This window comes from Centroberyx gerrardi, chromosome 8 (genome assembly GCF_048128805.1).
Source record: "Centroberyx gerrardi isolate f3 chromosome 8, fCenGer3.hap1.cur.20231027, whole genome shotgun sequence".
Lineage (NCBI taxonomy): Eukaryota > Metazoa > Chordata > Actinopteri > Beryciformes > Berycidae > Centroberyx > Centroberyx gerrardi.
Window position 1 is genome coordinate 1,476,298 of NC_136004.1, and position 20,652 is coordinate 1,496,949.

At 40.0% G+C, this 20,652-nt stretch overlaps 1 protein-coding gene across 1 annotated transcript in view; it reads right to left on the minus strand.

Moving 5' to 3' along the window:
- Nucleotides 1-20,652, minus strand: part of mtmr12 (myotubularin related protein 12) — an 83,426-nt gene that overhangs the window by 10,360 nt on the left and 52,414 nt on the right. The window contains exons 9-14 of the mRNA XM_078285433.1: nucleotides 18,478-18,575; nucleotides 17,385-17,509; nucleotides 17,025-17,103; nucleotides 16,843-16,913; nucleotides 15,418-15,587; nucleotides 7,329-7,505 (exon numbers count right to left, since the gene is read on the minus strand). Of these exons, the coding sequence (XP_078141559.1) occupies nucleotides 7,329-7,505; nucleotides 15,418-15,587; nucleotides 16,843-16,913; nucleotides 17,025-17,103; nucleotides 17,385-17,509; nucleotides 18,478-18,575 (720 nt within the window). The remainder of the gene's footprint in view (nucleotides 1-7,328; nucleotides 7,506-15,417; nucleotides 15,588-16,842; nucleotides 16,914-17,024; nucleotides 17,104-17,384; nucleotides 17,510-18,477; nucleotides 18,576-20,652) is intronic.

The following is a 20,652-nucleotide window of genomic DNA, read 5'->3' on the forward strand; positions in this document are numbered from 1 at the left end:
CAGTAGCTTTTCATTTTTTTTTTTTTAAACTAGCTTGGTTCCTCCCTCACTGTTTAAAAGCTGCCCTCACCCCATCCCTGAAAAACATTCTCGTATTGGCGGAATCGATGAGGCGAGCGAGTAAACTTGTGAAACTAGTAAACTTGCTACCTACCCCTTCACTTGTCATTGTGGGACACATAACCTTCACTAGATAATTTGTAGGTACTGTGGTTTTTCAGAGTGCCAGCTGGGTGGTACTCATTGTTTTGTATTGTATTTGCAAGAAGCATGGCAAGAGAGGGAGTTCTCAGATTATTTATGTGACAGTAGTGCACTGGTTGCTGGTTGTGAGCTTAGTGGCCATGTTGAGCGGGTTTTGCATTGAGCAATTGGATTCAGGTTGTATTTCCTTTGCTCATGTGTCTGTGTGAAGTAGCTAAGTGTTCCCTTGAGTTGGGAAAATGAGTGCTTTCTCTGTCTCAGTCTGTGTGTGGAAATGGCAGCAGACATAGAAGACTTTATTAGTGCTCCTTCCGAGGACCTATTGGAGCAGTTCAACAAAGAGCAGTTGCTAAACCTCGCTGCCTACTATGAGGTTGAAATTACAAGTAGCGAGCGAAAGCTTAAGGAAAGTGTCAGTTTGATGTTAGTAAGCATATCAGAATGGTTCCTCAGTTTGTAGAGAGGGATGTGGAAAAATATTTATATTTTGTGGGCTTATGAACTGGTCCCAGAAGCATATTGTCAGCGCTTCAAATTTGACAATCAGACTTAAGGGCAGTTTATAGTACAACAATTTATGATCGCCCGATGGACATCGCTACAAAGTCACCAACATTCCATCATCGCTCAACTTTGATTTTGGACGCTGTTACTCATAAAAAGTATAAACACTAGAGCGATTATAGAACACATCGCAGAGGTTCAGTCATTTGCTCTCATCTAGTTACTTTACTTTGTTACTTCTAAATAGCAACTAGTTACTTTACCAAGTTAGTCTTTATTAAAAGTAACTCAGTCGAGTGCTTTCAAATTACCTGCTTAAAAACTTAACAACTTTTATGTCTTCTGGTGATGTTCTCACTAGTAGGCTATAGAAATCATCACCGAGTACACTGCTGTTATCTACTTATCTGTTATCTACTTAACAGGCAGCTTTCATTTATTCGGGGTCTGAGCGTCTTTATGGTAAACTAGTATGATCACAGAGGCAGCCTTGATTAATCATGTCTGGTCTAAAAAATAAATAGCGGATAGCGCTCACAACACACTGGCAAGTGCTTTCAGTTCTCAGATGTACAGGTAACAGTAATGTTCTTGCCCTTTTCTTCCATCAGTTCAAAGTAATGCAAATATTCCCAGGTTGTGAAGTTTATTGTTGTGTCCGTTCTGAAAGCGAGTCGGAGCCTACAGACTCCAGCTGCTGCAGTCTGCTTTTAATAACGCCATGTAACAAAATATATTTTCTTAATTGCACTAATTGAAAATTTAACCATTTGAAAGGAAAATAATAATAATAATACAGTTTGTAAACTAGTCTGCAGAATAGCCTAATGTACCTACATGTTATGTAACTGCTTTTGCAATGTTATTTTTCACTCTTTCTTTTTAAATAAGAAGTTTCATTCAAGTAAATCTATTGTCTTTATCCAGGTCTAGATAAATAGCATAAATTGTCTCCTCAGTGTACGTTTTATTCTACAGTCTATTACAAAAGTACGGTCTTCCAGAGCTGTTGATTACCGTTTAATTTGAGCTCAGAGAATTAATCGACGTTAGGATAAGAGAGTTCCATAATGTTGTCATGACAACTGAGCCAGCGATGGGGTCAAAGTTCAATCCAATTTAAGTCTCAGCGATGGGCGCAACGACCATCGCAACGATGACAGATCGCCTGTCGCTGGAAGTATTAACAACATGTCATTGCGACCGACGATAGAATATGATCATTGCCGGTGGTGACAAATTACCATATTGTGCTTGGACCTCGCAATTGCCGTTTGCGGCTATATTGGCAATTATTTTTGCTTCCTCCATTTCCTCTTCTGCCCTAAAAGTATCTGGATCTCATAAACCGTAAGAGCTACAGCAACCAAACTTGGCAGATAGGTCCAAAGTCTCGGCCGCTACTAAGGCATCAAAACCCACGTCAATTGGCCTCATGGTGGTGCTATAACAAGCAACTTCATGTTTTGGTCTATAACTTCTGAACCGTAAATCGTAAATAACAACAAGAACAAGTACTACTACCACAACTAACACTACTACTGCAACTTAGAAGTCATACTACTGCTGCTGCTACTACTACTACTATTGCTACTTCTACTGGTACTAATACTGCTACCATTTTAAACTACTAATTCAAACACTTAAACTACTACTAGTATTACTGTTGTACTGCTACTGCTGCTACTACGGCTACTATTGCTACTACTACCACTATTGCTACTTTTACTGTTTCTAATACTGGTAGTCCAAATACTACTACTGATAGAAGGCTTCTCTCCTTTCTCTGCAGACACTGTCGGTAGAGCTCCCCCTGGTGTCCCATTCACGACACTGTTGATTCTGCCTGTACTGCAGTATCGTGTTTATGGCGCCGGGGGAGCCCCACAGACAGTGTTGTGTCCTATTCATGACACTTGATTCTCCCTGTACTGTTGTGTCATGTTTATGACACCGGGTGGAGCTCTACTGACATTGTACCCTTAACATTGAAGGCTTGTATTCAGTCATTTCTTATAGTCACTGCCACCATTATTCTGAAGTTTTTCTAAAGTGATCCAGTCATTTGCTGTAGTCAAATATGACCATCTACAGTGTATTTCACTGTGCAACATACACACACATCTCTACTACTACTGCTACTGCTACTACTACTGCTGCTGCTACTACTACTACCACCACCACCACCACTAGTGGTACTAATGTTTCTAATACTGATAGTCCAAATACTACTGTAGCGATCTCCCAGTATATGTCACCAGCCATCACCATACAATACAATACCTCTATCGTCCTGCCTCTGATACCCACCTCCACACACCCACCAGTCCTGTCTACCAGTAATATGGCTCTGTTTACCCGCTTGAGACAGACCAGTCCCACTACGTTTTTTTTTATCATGGTGACTCAAGAAACTATCATGGCGACTTACATCGGCAAGTGAGTAGATCATCTCTCCTGTCCTGTGTGTCGGCTGTGATCGCGTCGTTTAAGTCCGCGTTTGCTGTCCGGTTGTCTGCTTGCTTTGTATCTGCCTTTGGCCACCTTGACCGCCTGGATCACCACTGAATACAGCTCCGACTGAGTAACAAAGCCTTCGGAGACTTGACAAAATCACGGACGTTCTGACTCTCAACCGTAACTGTGAGTAACTAGTGGTTGCTTCATTGACTAATTTTCTTTTGAACATTGACGGGTTTTGTGGATATTCTTTTTTGTTATTGGGAAGAGAACTGAATCTTGCTAGACTGTCTTGTGTTGAACTGTGATTGGCTGGATTACTTCCTTGTTTGGATTTTGACCACTGGATTACCGGGAAAACCTGAAGTAGATTTTTTGTTTCTTATGAACTGAACTGAACTGAACTAAAAGGAGCTATAAGCTCTCGTTATTATTTCATTTTGTTCTAATACAATTATCACTTGAAATAGAGAACTTTGTGTTGCTTGTGTTTATTTACTTGTTGAGTGTTTATTGCTATTTCCATTGCAAAGCTGCATTTGGTTGTTTTTATGCTTGGTTATTATTCCAGGGGTTCATGCATCCTTTGTGGGGTTTGACTCTTAAAACGACCCAGACTAAACAGTCAACCTTTTCTCAGACTGTTTTGGCTGGCACCCCAGTTACACTTTGTCAAACCGCTGCACTACTACTACTGCTAATTATATTACTTCTCCTCCTGATATTACAACTGCTGATTTTACTACAACCCATAATACTACAACCTTTAAAAACATTATTAGGCCTACCTATCCTTTCATGTATTGATAACGACAGGACTTTTGGATTTCAGATAAATTGCATAAGATCCAAATACTCAAAATTTAAAGACATTTAAACACTTTGTAATGAAGCACACAAATTTTCTTCAGAAAATTTAACCTTTTCTAGTTTTAGATTGTTGTTGTGTGCCAGGTTGCTAGTAAACCTACTCAAAAAATACCCCCAGCTCCCTTGCACCCTATTCCTGCTATTGGTGAGGCATTTGAGCAAATTTTGATCGGCTGTGTTGGTCCTCTCCCTCGCACCAAATCAGTAAATCAGTACTTGTTGACGTGTCTGCAGCCCAAGGGCGTAATTTATTTTTCTAATTTATTTATTTGCGACCCCTCCAATATCACAAACAGGCCAGTAAGACCCCCCCAATAATATAGCATATAACTTAACTCCATATAAGACAAGGATAAACCGATAAAATCCGTTTTTTTCCTCGCCTTTGTTGCGCGTTTGTTACGGCCATCCCAGACCCACCCCCCCTCCTCAATTTTACACTTGGTTGTGCCCATGTTGCACCTCCGTCTCAAGGGCCTTTTGCACGGAAAGTGACAATCACCTGGTCCTCGTTCATTTTAAATGAGAGGTGCGCTGGAGAGATGCGGAGTAGCGGGCGGAGTAGCGGGCGGAGTAGCGGGCGGAGTAGCAGGCGTGGGCTCGCGAAAAAGTCGCGTTCGTGCTCGTTTCACGCACACGCCCACCCGCGGGCGCCTTCACTTTTTGACATGGCGACGCGGAGTGTCACCACACAACTGATTACAGTGGGCACCATGTCGCCTGACAAGTGAAATGACAGTTTGTAAAATTTTAAGTTTGAAAAATTGAGGAAAAGTTGATTCTTGAGGTCTGTGATTTCACAAAACTTAATGACTGCTTTCTAAGCAGCTACCGGGACATTAATGTGAGCACAAAGTGTCGGTGCAAGAGTGGGTGTATGAAGTAGGCTATGTACATTACAATTCAGTAGTTATATGTGGCTATGTAAATATGCAAACGTTAGCTAGCTAGCTGTCATTATAGCAGCATCTTCTGGACTACACAGCTGTGCGTTGCAGCCGTTTCTATGGTTACCACGCGCAGAGCACCAGCTGTTTTTTCCCCTTCACATGAGGCGCGGTGAGTGCCACGGAGAGGCGGTGCGAGTCTGCATGCGGCTGTCGCCTCCCGTGTAAAAAGCCCTTAAGGCCGATTGGCAACTGACAGACAACTTGGCAACAAAAAGCATAGTTGCTACTGTTGATAAGGCTAGGCTTCTTATGGAAAACACACTAGCTTCTGCTGTTTATTACACCATGTCATGAAATATATATGGCCTTTGAACTGCTTTCTGCTGATTGTTGGATTGAAAGTGGTCTAAAAGCATTTAGTTCTTGATTTTTACAAATAGGCCGATGTCCCAGGTGTGTCCAAGATGTGTGAAGATCTTGATCGTGAATGAGGTTCCATTGCAGTGAGCAAGTGCACAAAAGACCATTCTTTATAAAGACATTAGTGGGGAAAATGTTCTAGAATCAAGCATTAAGCTGTTAGTTGGTACAAAAATCTCCCAATAATCAGGGGTTCAAGCCCGTAGGGCTGAAACCCTATTGTTTTTGTCAAGTCAAGTCAAGTTTATTTATATAGCCCTTTATCACAAGCATGTCTTAGAGGACTTTACAGAGAATGTGTCTAGCTAGATCTAACTAAACACAATCAGTGGTGAACAAAATTATGTAGGACAAACATAGCGCTGGTTTATTTTTTCTTGCAGACATTTTTTCATTTTCAAAATGTGCGCCCTACATCGGGTGAGTGCGCTTGTGTTTTTCTAAGAGATCTGTCTTGAGGTTTCGGAGATATTAACTATAAATCTAAGCTGATACTTATATCTGATCTGGCAACACTTAATGGCAACAACCCAGACAGGCTGACAGTGAACTTCTGCTTTGTCTGTGGACTCAGGGAGAGACCTCGCTGCTACAGTTTAGAAGATGTTGAGAGCAAGAGCAAAGCCTGCTAAATGTCTTGTTGTTGGATACAAGGCTGAACACAAATAAAAAAAGGAAAGAGTGGTTGGAATGTATTTTTGACAATACGTTCCAACTACAGTTAACTTAGTCCAAATTTGTATGTTTGAGCTAATGGCTTTGCCTCGGATCGTTCCTAAACGAGTGTCAGTACAAAGCAGGATTTGCAGCAAAACTGTCCCGATCAAAAGAGCTATTTTGGTGGTTTGTGAAAGATGGATCAATTCTAACTGCACGTGATCCGGCAGCAAACGTGCAATTGGTAAGTGTCGCCACTTTGTGATAATATTTACAGTACAGTCAGCTGGGTTTGAGAACATGTCACGGTTTGCAAATGTGTGTAAAGTTACGTTCCATTTGCTTGTTTGCGACATTGTTTTCTTGTTTATGTTTTAAAATCAGTTGACTTGTGTGGAGAGACTTGTCCGCTAATGTATCTTGAGAATGAGGAATGGATACGGTAGTTTATGGTATTTCAGTCCAATTAGCATCGGGTAGCGGTTTAGCTCCAGTCTCGATGAGACAGAGTTTGTTGTGGGCCTGTGAATACGAGGAAGCCAGTTGGCCACAACGACAACAGTTAGTTAGGGAAAAACATATGCAGCCAGAGTCGGTTGTACCTCAGCCGGCCAAAATGAGCACCTCGTCTCGTTAACCCAGTGCCGTTAGGACAAACCTACTATCATCAAGGTTAGGGGCTAGTGCTGCTAGCAGCTAGCTAATCTAGCATTAGCTTTAGCTAAGGTTAGCTCCTCTGGCTCACTTTGCGGACACATCTCCTTAAACGAGACAGCTGCACCTGTAACGTGGCAAAACTCGAACAGTACTTTGTTTATCGGGGACTTTTATCACCACGAACATTTCACTTCTAACGCCAAATGAATGGAAGGGAGTTATTGGCTGATGAGATGTAACATTTCACGTTCTGTCTTTGCACCTATTCTGGTAACTCTAGTCTTAGCCTATAGCTGTTTTTCCTAATGTCCGCAGAATTAGGGATTTTTTTTCTGCAGAATCCTGGAGGGACTAACTGATAGCCTACTGTTTCCAATACTTGCAATTCAATAGTTTCATATTTACATTTTAAAACAATACTTTTTTCGTTACCTTTCTTTGTTGAATGCAATAACATTTTATTATGCAATGCCGTATAACTTATAATATGCTTATTTGAATTCTCCAATAAAAATGCCAATAAACTACTAGAAAATACTATTCAATAAGTTTCAATTCCTTTGGAGGCCTTAAAATTGATTTTGATACAAAACAAAACTGTACAGTACTGATAAGTATCACTTGTTTGACATCCAGCCCTGTGTGTATGAATGTGAAGGTTCTCACCCTGAGGATGCTGGCCTTGTGGTAGTGGGAGTTGAAGAGGAAGGTGCTGAAGACTGGGACATGAATGCTGTCGGACAGAACAGTCAGGTACGTCTCTGAGAACTGGAATGCCGGTCCATACTGCTGGAGGAGCTGCCATACACACTCAAGGAAAAGCAGGAACACTGGAGAAGCATTCTAGGTGGAAGGGTGCAGTTACAATCAAATCAGTCAGGTTTTTCAAGAAGCAGGATTACACAGATGGCCAGTGTTGTCCATAAAGATATAATTTATTAGTATTGGTAGGGCTAAATGACTATGGCTAAAATTATCTTGTAAAGTCTTGATTATTTTGCCGAATATTCCAATCTTGTAATAACAGCAGTAATAAAACTAAATGTAATAAAGCTGATAATGTAATAAAACGCCAATAATGTAATATAATCTTGAACCAATAATGTAATAACATGTTTGTAAAATAACTTATTACATTATTGGCTAGTCATTACATTTTTGGCTTGTTAACTTTTTTGGGCTGAATAATATACTTATTTAAACCAATGATGTAATAACACTGAAATCTCTTAGAATGTCTTTTAATCTTTGCACAATAAGTGAAATAAGTATAAAATAAGTGTTGATTAATTGTCCCAGTAATAATTAGCCTTGTGACAGCAGGGGCTGTATGGATGGCATTGTTCGTTGGTCGCTCTGTTCACTACTTTATGGGTCACAATAATAATTTTTAGCCCCTTGACAGCAGGGGCTCTATGGATGGCATTCTCAGTTGGTCACTCTGTTCACTACTTTATGGGTCATGTGGACCGCAGGGAGTTAGATTGCAGATTCTCAAGCGGGAGACCCGAGCTCGATTCCTGGCAGGAACGCTTCCATGGGGCTGTTAGACTCTTAGTCTTTTTGACTAAAGTCTTTCATTTTGATTTTGTATTATACATTATGCAATTTGTCATTAAAAGGTGTTTTTTTTATGCATTGTTGGGTGTAAAAAACAACATGTAACTGAGAATCTGAAGGTGTTTCTACACTGAGAAAAGCCTATCAGTTGTCGAGCAGCCAAATGAGCAGTTTTGCTGGGGAGGGATTAAATTACTTTCACACATAAGAGTGGGGGATATCCTATCAGAACACAACCTCAACAAACCGCTCTCTCTCCAGTGTAGTGAGAACCTCGCTTGACCAAGACTTGTAGCAATGTGTGTTTGTAACTAATCTGGCTAATCTATGCAGACAAAAAATATTTTTGCTGGCAAATGGTTTAGTTACAATTACATTGAGCTAGCTGAACTGTGTTTGTGGAAAAGGTTTGGAATTTATTAAAGGATAAGGCCGGTGTTTTTTAATGCATTGCTTACTGTCAACTAATCCTATGAAAACAACAAAATTAGCAATGATTTTGTTTTGCCAGCAAATCTCGTCCATGTAGCCGGTGCCCAATGAAGCCATGTCCCAGCAGCCATAGAACTCCATTGTATTAAATAAACGATTAAAAACACGTCTAAGAGCCATGCCGTTGCTCTGGGCAGCATATTTCATCATCGCGATGCACCGGGCCAGCCGACTTTTTCCTCAAACAACTTAACAAGCCGGCTGTAAACACTTTGCAATCTCAGGAAAGTAGTTCCGTAGCACCGAAAATAGTCCGGCGTAATGAAGAATTTGTTCCTATTTGAATTTGATTTGGTAGTAACTACAACAGTCTGACTTTTCGTGGTAACAGTTAGCGATTTTTAAAATTTAAACTATGTCTTTGTGAGCTGTATTTCAAGGTTTTTAGCTTACAATTGGAGCCAATTACTTCCGGGTTGACAGCTAAAAACGGTACGTGGGAAGTCAGAAAGTAACGGGAGTAGAGAAAATGCATTGTTGATTTTGTTATTTTCATAGGATTTGTTGACGGTAAGCAATGCATTAAAAAACACCGGCCTTATCCTTTAAGTTTGCACCTCTCATGCATGCGGCTGAGCCTCATTTGGAAGGAGGAGTTAAGGGAGCGAGGGAGGGGAGGAAGCAGAGAGGGATTTTTTTTTGTTGTTGTATATAAGGCTGGAATGATTATTAAAAAAAAAAAAAAGATTAATTTGATCCTAAAATATTATCCGTAAAAATTTCTAATATAAATCAAAGGCGCTCTATGGCATTCAAGGGCTGTTCAGTGCATTCTAGCCCCACCCCACTAGCTAGGCAACTCTGACAGGCAGCACAGGGCAACAAACACATACACTTTCAACATGGCTGAAAATCAGGAGAGCTCTCAACAAGATAGCCCTGCTGACTCGAGATAGTTTTTCTTACAATCTGACACTTGCCTTCTATCTTGACTCAAACGCTACCGCAAACACTGTATTTTGCAGTAGCAAAATTGCCCGGAAATGCCGTTCTGCAGAGTTATGCATTTCAAAATCCAATTCTGATGCAATGCTCTTGTAATTTACAATCCAATAATAGTCCACATTGGTATGAAGTGTCCACTTGCCTGATTTCCATACAAAAATAAGCTTAAAAAAGTGACTGCGCAAGCACAACATCAATCATCCACATCACGTCCTCATTCCCCATTGTGCTTGTGAGGAGGCTAATGTTACCCTAGGATTTTTTTCATGTTTTTTCATGCCCATTTACTACAACTCACATATACTTTACATTACTTCTGACAGTTTTCCAAATCACAGCATGTGTTTTTAGATTTATGTTTTTCCTACCTTCCAGGCAGCCACTGGCTTCAGATCATTCCAGTACAGTATGAAAATCAACTTGCAGAAACTCGAAACTTGGTTTAGATAGGTAATCCATCACAGTGAACATTTAGTCGCCTTTATTTTTTTGGCAAAGCTTTATCGGAAGTCTTGTTTCTGGTAATTGGAGCTAGTCTTACCTATTTAGGCCGGGGTGTGCGCAAACATGACGAAAACAACAGGTAGAGTGACGATTTCAGATAAATAATGGTGTAAATGTCCGTCTTTTCAAGTCACTTTGGGATCGGTTGGCTTCAAGAGACTTGGATTATGCTGGATGAGCTGGATGGAGCCATTTTATGGTTATTTTCTGTTATTTTTTGAAGACTGAAGACAGGTCACCAGCAACTTCAGTTGTTTTGGAGAACGCTGCAACTTACAACAGCTGGCAAGCTCTGGGACTGTTGTATGGACTAACAAACTTTACCCGATTTTCTACTGGCATGGGGGTGAGTAGATAATGACTGAATTTTCATTTTTGGGTGAACTATTCCTTTAACATATTTATCTGCAGAGTAAAGCAATGCCATTCTGGCCTCATGTGGTCCACCAAATAAATGTAGCGTGTAAAGTAAGGCTGGGTATTGGCAAGGACCTCACGATACGATACGTATCACGATACATGGGTCACGATACGATTGTATCACGATACATTGCGATACGATACATATTGCGATACATTGCAATACTCTACATAATTTACTGAAAATGTAAAAATAGAGCTGAAAATACAACTTGCTGTGTACCACCTGCAGGCCTGGAATTAAGTCATTTTTAGGGCAAGGCCACTTGCCACACGCCTTTGATAAATACAAATTTATTGGGACATTGCGGCCAAATGTAGGGCACCAAGGCCAAAACCAATGGTTATTAAAATCCTTTTTTCAGTCCTTTTTCCTCAACAAAATAAATATCCTAATAGAAAAATTAAGTGCTGCAGTGTGATACAGCACATATGTAAGATGGCTCAGACTGCAAAGTTAGTTACATGTCCAGTAACACACGATAACGTAAGTGTAACCCAGGTTATTTTCTGTAGCTACAAATTACAGATGTCCCCTAAACGCCTCATGCAGACTATCGGTAGACGCTACAATTTACCGATGTTCCCTAAACGCCTCATATGCAGACTACTGCTACTGATAGCGTTTTTGCTGCTCTCAACCCGGTTCATTTTGCTATATTCTTCATTACAGCGGCTAATTACCCGCTGTACATTTAAATTTACACTAGTTCTGCTCAAACACTCATAGCTCTCTCCTTTTAGCGACTTTCTCGCTAACCCCACAGTTGTTTACACGCTTTTCAGATCTGCTAGTTACTTAGCTTAGCAGTTAGCGATAGCTTCTCTCTCTCCCTCTCAGTTTAATTAATAATTAGCTGTTAATGTTTACGTTAACACATATATTTGCGGGAGTGGGAGAAATCTTGCGCTACTGTTGATGTCCAGCGTGATGACGGAGACTCTGGGAAACGTGAGTTTGTTTATTTGCTGCGTCGCATGTAGTTTTAAATGAGGAAATCCGCAACTTTCTTTTAAGGGCACAACGGCCAGTTCAAAACAGGGCATGCCAAACTGGCCATGTGGATAGTTAATTTTAGAAGGGGCATTACGGCCACACTCCGGGGCATCCACGGCACTGGCCGTTTAGCCATGGTATACATTAATTCCTGCCCTGCACCTGGGTAGTGTAATATGTACATCACATTATATTGATAACTCAGCGGACAAATTGAGTCAAAACTATTTAATTCAAAGGGATTTGAGGGAAATTTAAGGACATTTTAAATCTGTTTAAAACATGAATACATTTTTTAATGTATCGATATGAGGGGCTGGAAAATCGATACAGTATCGTGGAAAAATCGATTTTTTTGCACAGCCCTAGTCACAATGTATAATTATTTTGATTCCTGAAATGAGAAGAAAAACACTTCAATTTTCATTATTTACTTTCATGTATACAAATTGTTTTTATGTTATAGTGTTTTGACTTAGACTGTTGTAATTAACATAGGTAACCTCATAATAAGAAAGTAAGCATTTTTGTAATTGGACTATTGGCTCTAAAATATGTAGTTTCAGAAATAAAGCCACTGAGACAACTTACCAATGTGACAACTTGCCCTGTTCTCCCCTACTCAATCTGCCAGAGCCCCCCGTTGAATTGAACGCGCTGTGGGCCTTTAGAAATCGGTCCTTGTTCTTAGAACTTGTTTTGCAAAACTCTTAGTTATTTCTGTAGGCAAATTGTATTGTATTGAATGGTAAAGTTTTACATCGAATCACAGTAAAAATATATATATATATTTTTTTAACATTGTTTTTGTCTTGAAATAAAATTCTGGCCCCATTTACACTTGTCATTTCATGCGTTCCTTATCCGGCTAGTATCCAGATATGATTTATCCACATTCCATTTACACCTGGCCACATCAATGCCTCTCCGTTAGCCAGATAGAAATCCGATTGCATCTCTCCCTGCTTTCCCGCGATGTATGCAAATGTGGAGTGTATTCTTCAAGTTAGACGGCAGGCGCTACTTCACACAGATTATTAAAAAAAATCACTTGTAGTGAGAATGTGCGTACCGCTACAGAAACTGACCCATGTGTGTGCACATTTTGGACACAGTGGGGAATTGCGACTTCAATGGTAAAATAGTGAAATAAAGTAAAAATGGCTTTTACTCAGTTCATTTCCAGGCCTACTCTACAGCAAATTAGAAATACCTCTAATAATAATATTCCGTCAGAAGAATGTCTACAACTAAATTGTGTCTTTGTTGCCTATCGTTTGTCCAAAAAGCATCTACATTTCATTATAAGCTCTTATGGTGCGAATTAGTCTTAAGTGCATTACATTCTTTTAGCAGAGCCCCAATTAGTTCCATATAATTGCAACAAATTCAAGGTGTTAAGCAATTGGACTTAATGTCATAAGGTTATAAATGAATGATGCGTTATGGTTTTGTGGCGCACGGCCGGGGCGCATTGGAGATGCCGGTGCTGGGCGTACAGCCGTCCTCTACAGCCAGCTCTCCACCACCGCAATGAGCTTCTTGGGGTCAACCTTTATATCTTCATATATATTTTTTGTTTTAGTTTTATAAAGGGTCCGGCTCCTGGAGCTGGCGGTGTACTGCTGCTGTGACATGTTGCCACTCAAACTATTTAGTTGGTGATGCCCGAACTGAGGCCACCGGGGAAATTTCTCTTTTCCATCTTTGTCATTTTCTCACACAGAGAATGTAATGACAAGCACATTTACATGCATCAGTATTCATTAAGGGCATTGTTAAGAGACGTTTTTCCGTTTGGGAGGAGTTGATGGTTGACGTATGCGGCTTGACAAGACCGATGCATTTACACTTGGCAAACTCGAGGATACAATTAGTCTCAAACCACCTCAGAAGGTGGTTTGACCAATCGGATACCAAACCGTCTCCAATGCGTCTTGGTTGCATTTACACTTGGCTTTTTTGCGTCTTGAGCAGATTGGATGCTCAAGACGCATGAAGTGGCTCAGTGTAAATGGGGTATATGAGTCCTCTTTGTCAGTGTAAAAATGCAGTCGATTCCGAGACGAGACAGAGACCTTCAAAATGTGGTCATAAGACCGGTCTCGAGACCAAGACCGATGTTGAGTACTACAACTCTAGGTAAAAAGGCAAACAAATGTATAAAGCAAACTTTGTTCCTGTGTTTGAGAAGGTGAAACAAGTATTGGAGTGCTGGAATTCCTTTATCCTAGCTAGGGCGTGTATCCTTGGCAAAAATTAATATATTACCAAAATTATTATACCCTATTCAAATGATTCCTGTTATATTCTCAAATATGGTAATGAAAGACCTAAATAGTTGGCTAAACTCCTTTATATGGAATAAGCACAGACCAAAGTTTAAGATTGATGTATTAAAATTACCTGGCTGTGTGGGGGGATTAGATTTACCAGATATTGGAAAATATCAGCTATGTGCTCATATGAGATATATTTTTGATTGGATTACTAGTGACATTGACTCTTTCTGGTTGGATGTCAAAGCCTCTCTGTCAACAGTCCCATTGAGAGATCTATTGTTTTTTAAGGACTTTAAAACTATAAATTGACAGTGTTTACTCCCATTATAAACAACCGTGATTTTCAGCCTGGAGCTACTGATGCTGGTTTTGTACAATGGAGGCATTAATGCTTTAACAGATTGAAAAACTTACTCTCTGATAATACTGTAATGTCTTTTGAACAAGTAATCGAGAAATATGGTATTTCCAGGCAAGACTTCTTCCGTTATTTATAGATAAGGCATTACATAATACACAGTACAATGTTAGTTAACAATTCCGACCCATCACCTATTGAGAGAATATTATTACGTACAACTAGAAAATGTACTATGAGTCTGTGTTATAAAACTATGTTCAGTCTCATCTGTGAGTAAAGAGGGAAGTAAGGGCAAATGGGAGAAAGAGCTATCTATTAAAATTAATAATAAAGATTGGGAAGATATTTGGAGACATGCAAACTCAATTTCTGTTTGTTATCATAACAAAGCAATACAGTTCAAAATTTTACACAAAGTGCATGTGTCGCCTAATTGTAGACACTACTTTAATTCTTCTTTTTCTCCCATGTGCCTTAAATGTAAAACAGATATTGGTACTTTAACCCACTGTGTCTGGTCTTGTCATCAATTACAAATATATTGGTCCAACGTGTTAAATGAAATAGAAAGAATATTGAGTTTAGAATTGGAGCTGGATCCCAGTGTCTCTGATATTGGGCCTTCCATGCAAGGGTATAAAATCAACTAATAACAAAAGATGATATTGCATCCTTACCTTCTCGGCAAGGAAAAATATTTTATTACAATGGATTAATGACAAAGTACCAACAGTTAAAGGTTGGCAGAGAGTATTGTTTGATTTAGTACCATTAGAATATACATGTATTTTGCATACTAAAATTGATGCTTTCTTTAAAATACGGGGACCCTTTTTGAATTATGTAGAGCCTGGTGTTGCTGCAATACTGCTGCTGGGATTTTTGGGAGTTACCTTACTGTACACCGCCGTGGTTAATAATTTATTAACCATTTATTAACCTGAGCTGAGAAAATTTTTTTGTTTTGTTTTTTTGTTGTATTATTGTCTACTAAGTTATTTTTGAATAAAAGGAAAAAAAAAAAAAGGCAAAAGTCCTTAATTAGGGCAATAATTGAGATATAATATTTTTTTTCTTTCATAAAGGGCTCCCAGATTCCTATGTGTGAAAAAGGCAGAAAATCAAGTAACTTTGATTTCTAGACTTGATTATTGGTAAAGTGATCTTATACTGATACTGCGACAGAGAGCCTACCTCTTTGTCCTTGAGGTGCAGCTGATTGCAGCGGTCCAAGAAGCTGTGGCCACCTGCCACCCATTCCTTCTGGACCAGGCTCTGAAAGCCTGGCAGAGTCCTGTAGAAGGAATCCAGCATCAGCTGGGCCAGACTGGAGATGACACAGCAAAGGTCCGAGCCGCCCTCCTCTGGAACAGACAGATATCATCACCCTCAGCTAGTTGTCATTACTGTCTTAAGTAGACAAAATTAGACTCAGTGAGGAATTACACTATTGAAATACGTGAAATTCATGCAAACAGCTACACATCAGGCACTTCTGAGTTTCCATTTCTGTTTTAGTCACTCTATTGATGTTTACTTAGCAAGCTGAATGCCACTTAATCTTAGATGGATGGCTAAATATTAACAAGTTTAGTCAGCTATATAAATTAGGTTAAGTGGTATTCAGTTAACATAGCAGCTAACGTGAGCCGTAGCTAACTTTAACTAACTTCACTAACATGGCACAAAAAGGTTCTATATGGCTTGTTAAAGCTGCACCAAGCGATTTCCGACCACTAGAGGGTGACAGAAACCGCAACACATTTGTAAATAAAGCACAGCAAAACTACTGGACTATGGAGGCCCCTAAGGACAAACCGTGCATAAAGGCTAAAAGCTAAACGTACCTACGGAGATGTGTCGCCGGTTACTAGTCTCACTTTGTTAGATTTTTCTCCCGCTGAAGGTTACATGTCCCACAATTACAAGTGAAGAGGTAGGTAGCAAGTTTACTAATTTAAAAGTTTACTCACTCACTTCATCGATTCCGGCATTACGAGAATTTTTTTCAGGAATAGGAGGGGGTGAGCGGTGCTTTTAAACAGCGAGGAAGGAGACAAGCTAGTTTAAAAAAAATGAAAAGCTACTGGATGGGCCGTGAGGAGCTAGTTTATATCATTATGTCTCCAGAAATTCTCCACATAGCACACGTTAGTTTCAGGATTGGTTATAGGGTCGGAAATCGCTTATTGCAGGTTTAAGTGAACAATGATAGAATGGCTAGAGCAGATTATTTGATAGCTACAAGTCTTTCTAATTCCATGAATCAGCCTCTTCAGCAAATTTATCAGGCCAGCAGCAGCACTTTACTGCTCTGGGTCCTCCTCTCAGTTTAATTTTGTCACCCAGTCCTCTGTTTTTTACCTGTTCTGCCTTTACTGACGTAACCCAAAAGAATCCCCAAAAATTTGCCAGACTTCTGCTGGTTTCAAGTTTGTGATCAAAAAGTACCTGGAAGCACCTGACGCGTAATTGTTATGTGAATTTCACATATAAATGGGTAATATCACAGGTAAGTGGTAGTTCCTTCATATTAATGTTTTCATATGTCTTCATATGTTTATAGTTGTACTTAAACATCCCCTCAATGACTGTGAGATTAAATGTTAAATTACCTACCCATTATTAGAACATTGGTGTTTTCCTTTTCAAGGCACTCCACTACCTCCATTGCTTTGTGAAGGCACTGCCTGAAGTACATCAGTGCAAGTGTTAACACATGTATGCTATAGAAAAAGGCTGATACATGTATGCCTGCCTGGGTAAAATACTAAATTTGAGGATTTTTTCTTTGAGCTGACCTGATGATGTCCAACCATCCACAGTTGTCAAGTGAGGAGAACCATTTCATATCCGATACCCAGAAGTCTGTTGTGCTGTCTATGAGAAAACAGAAAATGTATAAACAAACCATGCAACCTGTAAGGTAAACGTTTGTATGTCAGTGTGGCATCACATTCAGCTTCCTTATTTTGAAACAAAGATAAGAGTGCGTGTGCCCCACTAAGCTACTACTCTCATTCATTTCTAATAGTGATTCCTCTATTCCTACTTTTACCCCAGTATTTCCTGCTTCTTGCATTGTCCAGATACCATCCCTGTCTCTAGTGAGAATAAGGCCTCACAAAGCCTTAAGTGAGACAGTCTGAAAGTCAACTGACCAATGAAGAAGAACTGTTTAAATTTGTTGTAAGACAGCTGTACATCCTGGACGGTAGGCAGAGTGTCAGAAAGGTCCTCTGTCTTCACTGAGAAAAGGTAGTTATGAGCCACAGCTGTCAACATTCTGCAAGACAACAAAAACACATTGTGAGACAGTGGGAAGTTGATTCAACCTTATTTCAAAAGACCTATTTTCTAGAGTAGAAGAAATAAAACTGCACCTATCCTTCTGAGCATTGTTCTTACTTTCCCGTGTCATATGACAAAATCAACATTGTCAATCAATACACCCAGCATGAAGAGCCACAATGCCATCTAAAGGGTAAATTATGCTTCTGTGTCGAACCGACGATATAGGTACCAACAGCATAGGTACTGCGGAGCCCACAGAGGCTGCTGCCATAGCTTACGTGCACCTCTCCAAAAATATAACTACAAATAGGGTGACGCAAGACCGCAAGAACTGTGATTGGCCTGCTTTGTATTCCCTCACACCTGTATGGATAGTGTCGATAGTGAAGACAATGGAGTAGATCGAAGAGACACGAGCTGAGGGCTGCAAATATATTGATTTGTAGGACACCTTGTCTCCAAATTATAAAGATATACCAGATGTCACTGAATTCATGGTGAGAAATATCTAGAACATGAGCTTCAGAGAATGTAAACACTACTTCCATGTTAACATAGCATGCCACTGCCGTCTAGTGTTTCAGTGGTCTACACGCACAATCACCGACAGAGAACCATAAACACTTGCATGCAGGCACCCGCGCCATTGCTACGGCGGCAATTTGACGCAGAAGTATAATTTTCCCTTAAGGCTATTGAGGTGCCGTGGGAAGTGGCTGCCTTTGAAGAACTCTGCTACTGTACGAAACTACAGCAGCTCATATTATGTGTAAATTATCCGATTTGCCTAAAACATTGTTTTCTAGTTCACATATGAATTAGTGTTGTAGAGATTATAAGAACTAGAAGAGAATAGCAGAGCTTCTAGTGTGGCAACTGGCAAGATGAGAGAGGAACACATCCAAAATGTTACAGTACAGGATCAATAGAGAAAGAATGCATTATCTGTCTGATTCTTACTTTTCCATATAAGAATGTGGGACATTATCCTCCTGTAGCAACGGCAGAGATGCAGTTTTGAAAAGTGCACATCCACTGTGATGGGACCAACACCAAATCTGGCAGGACATAAAAATATTTTTTGCCTTTTTAATCAACTACTCTACAATATCAGTAAGAGCACAAAAAAGTCAACAAAACGATCAACAAAAAGTCTGAGGAAAGAATGCCATATTTGACAAGGTCCCTTTCTATACCAATAAATTGCAATATCAAATGAAAAAAAAAACTACAGGAATCAACATGAATTCATGTAACTCTATTAATACCCAATGTTAGAAATGAGAGGTTTAGGGCTCGATTCAGACAGCGCAAATTTATATAGGTCTTCCACAGATTGAGATCTGCATGTCTGAGCTTTTCCTATTCATGCCTTTGCTTGCTTGTGGGTTTATGAAAAACCATACACAGAAAAGGACAAAAAACACCCATCCCAACACTAGGTGCCAAACAGAATCCTAAACATGAAGAATGTAGGATTTGGCATACTGTTCTGCTCCCAAGGTGTGTAAATTTATTAATGGATAATACCTGTGTGAAAAAAAATAAAATACATATGTTTAAAATGATGGATTGCATCAGTCACGGCAGCAGTATGTCTCTGTGAGCTGTTTTTTTTAATGTATTGTTTTAATGTATGTATGCTATGACTTCCAGGCGGTACAGCATACCTGCAGTGGAACAGATGGCAGCTTCTGACTGTGGCAAATACATTGGTGGGTTTAAACTTTTCGTTATATATTATTCATTGGGTTAGACTTTGTGTTTTCTACACCATTAAAGTCACACTGTGAAATGAGAAATGAGTTTCACCTTTTTAGCTCATTCCAACTATCATACCATACCACCTCATATACCTATTTGACAATTTATGACAAAAACAAGACAAAATTTGTATCAAAATCTTATTTTTACTTCCTGGAAAATGGAAAATTTTTCGTGACTTTAGTGACTACAATCCCGCCCCTCCCATCAAAAAAACTCCCTGTCAAGTTCAAGTTGTATTTGTCATATGTACAGGTACAAGTACAAGTATAAATAGTATCCCTGCCTTCAAGTGGTGTCAGATTTACGGTCTGAACGAGTTTCCGACCAGGAAGTGCCACATGAACACCTTACTACGTCGGATGGTCAAGTAAGAGAAATCTGGACTGTAGATCTGTTTCCCTGATGGCAGGACTATGAAAAGTCCATAGTTGGGGTGGGTTGGGTCTTTGATAATATTGTTGGCCCTTCTGACAACGTGTTGTATATGTCCCCTATGGATGGGAGTGGCGCTCTGATGATGCATTGAGCTGCCTTCACTACACGCTGGACGGACTTGCAGTCAGAAGCAGACCAATTGCTGTATCAGACCGTGAGACAGTTTGAGAGGATGCTACTGTGCACCTGTAAAAGTTTGTTAAAATCCTGGGTGGCATGCCAAATTTCCTGAGTCTTCTGAGGAAATAGTCTCTTGGGCTTTGCTGAGCAGGGTGGTGGTGTTATGCGACCATGACTAGAGTTGTCACGGTGGTGCCATTTTGACACCGGTGTTGTTTCCCTCCTCAACACCGGCCATACTGGTTATACCGCCTGTCGCCAATAGGGGGTCTAAGCACTATCAAAGTCAGCCACCACAATGAAAGCGAAACTTAAAATTCCTCTCCAAACTCGCGTGTGTTAATGGCATTTGTAAACGGTAACACTTTTTAATCAGAGATTTATTACTGCTCAACACTCAGAGAGTTAATGTGAGTGCAGTGCAGACTCTGTCATATTGCCCTTCTTTAGGCTCCCATTGGATTATACTGGACATATTACTGTCACTAGGTAAGGACAAATAATTAATACTATTCATCCTAATCCATCATATTAGTGAGCAGGTATTAGTGAATATGTGCTTTTATTTTACAAAATTCAAAATAACGGTATTCCCGGTGTGGGGCTAATAACACCGGTGTGGACTCCAAGACCGTATGCCACCGGTAACACCGCCCACCGCGACAACCCTAACCATGACAAGTCCTCAGTGAAGTGTACTCCGTGGAACTTGAAGCTGTTCTACCTCCGCCCCATTGATGTGAATTGGGGTGTGTGGCCCGCTTGGTTTTGTTCGCATTAAGTGACAGGTTGTTGTCAGTGCACCACACTACC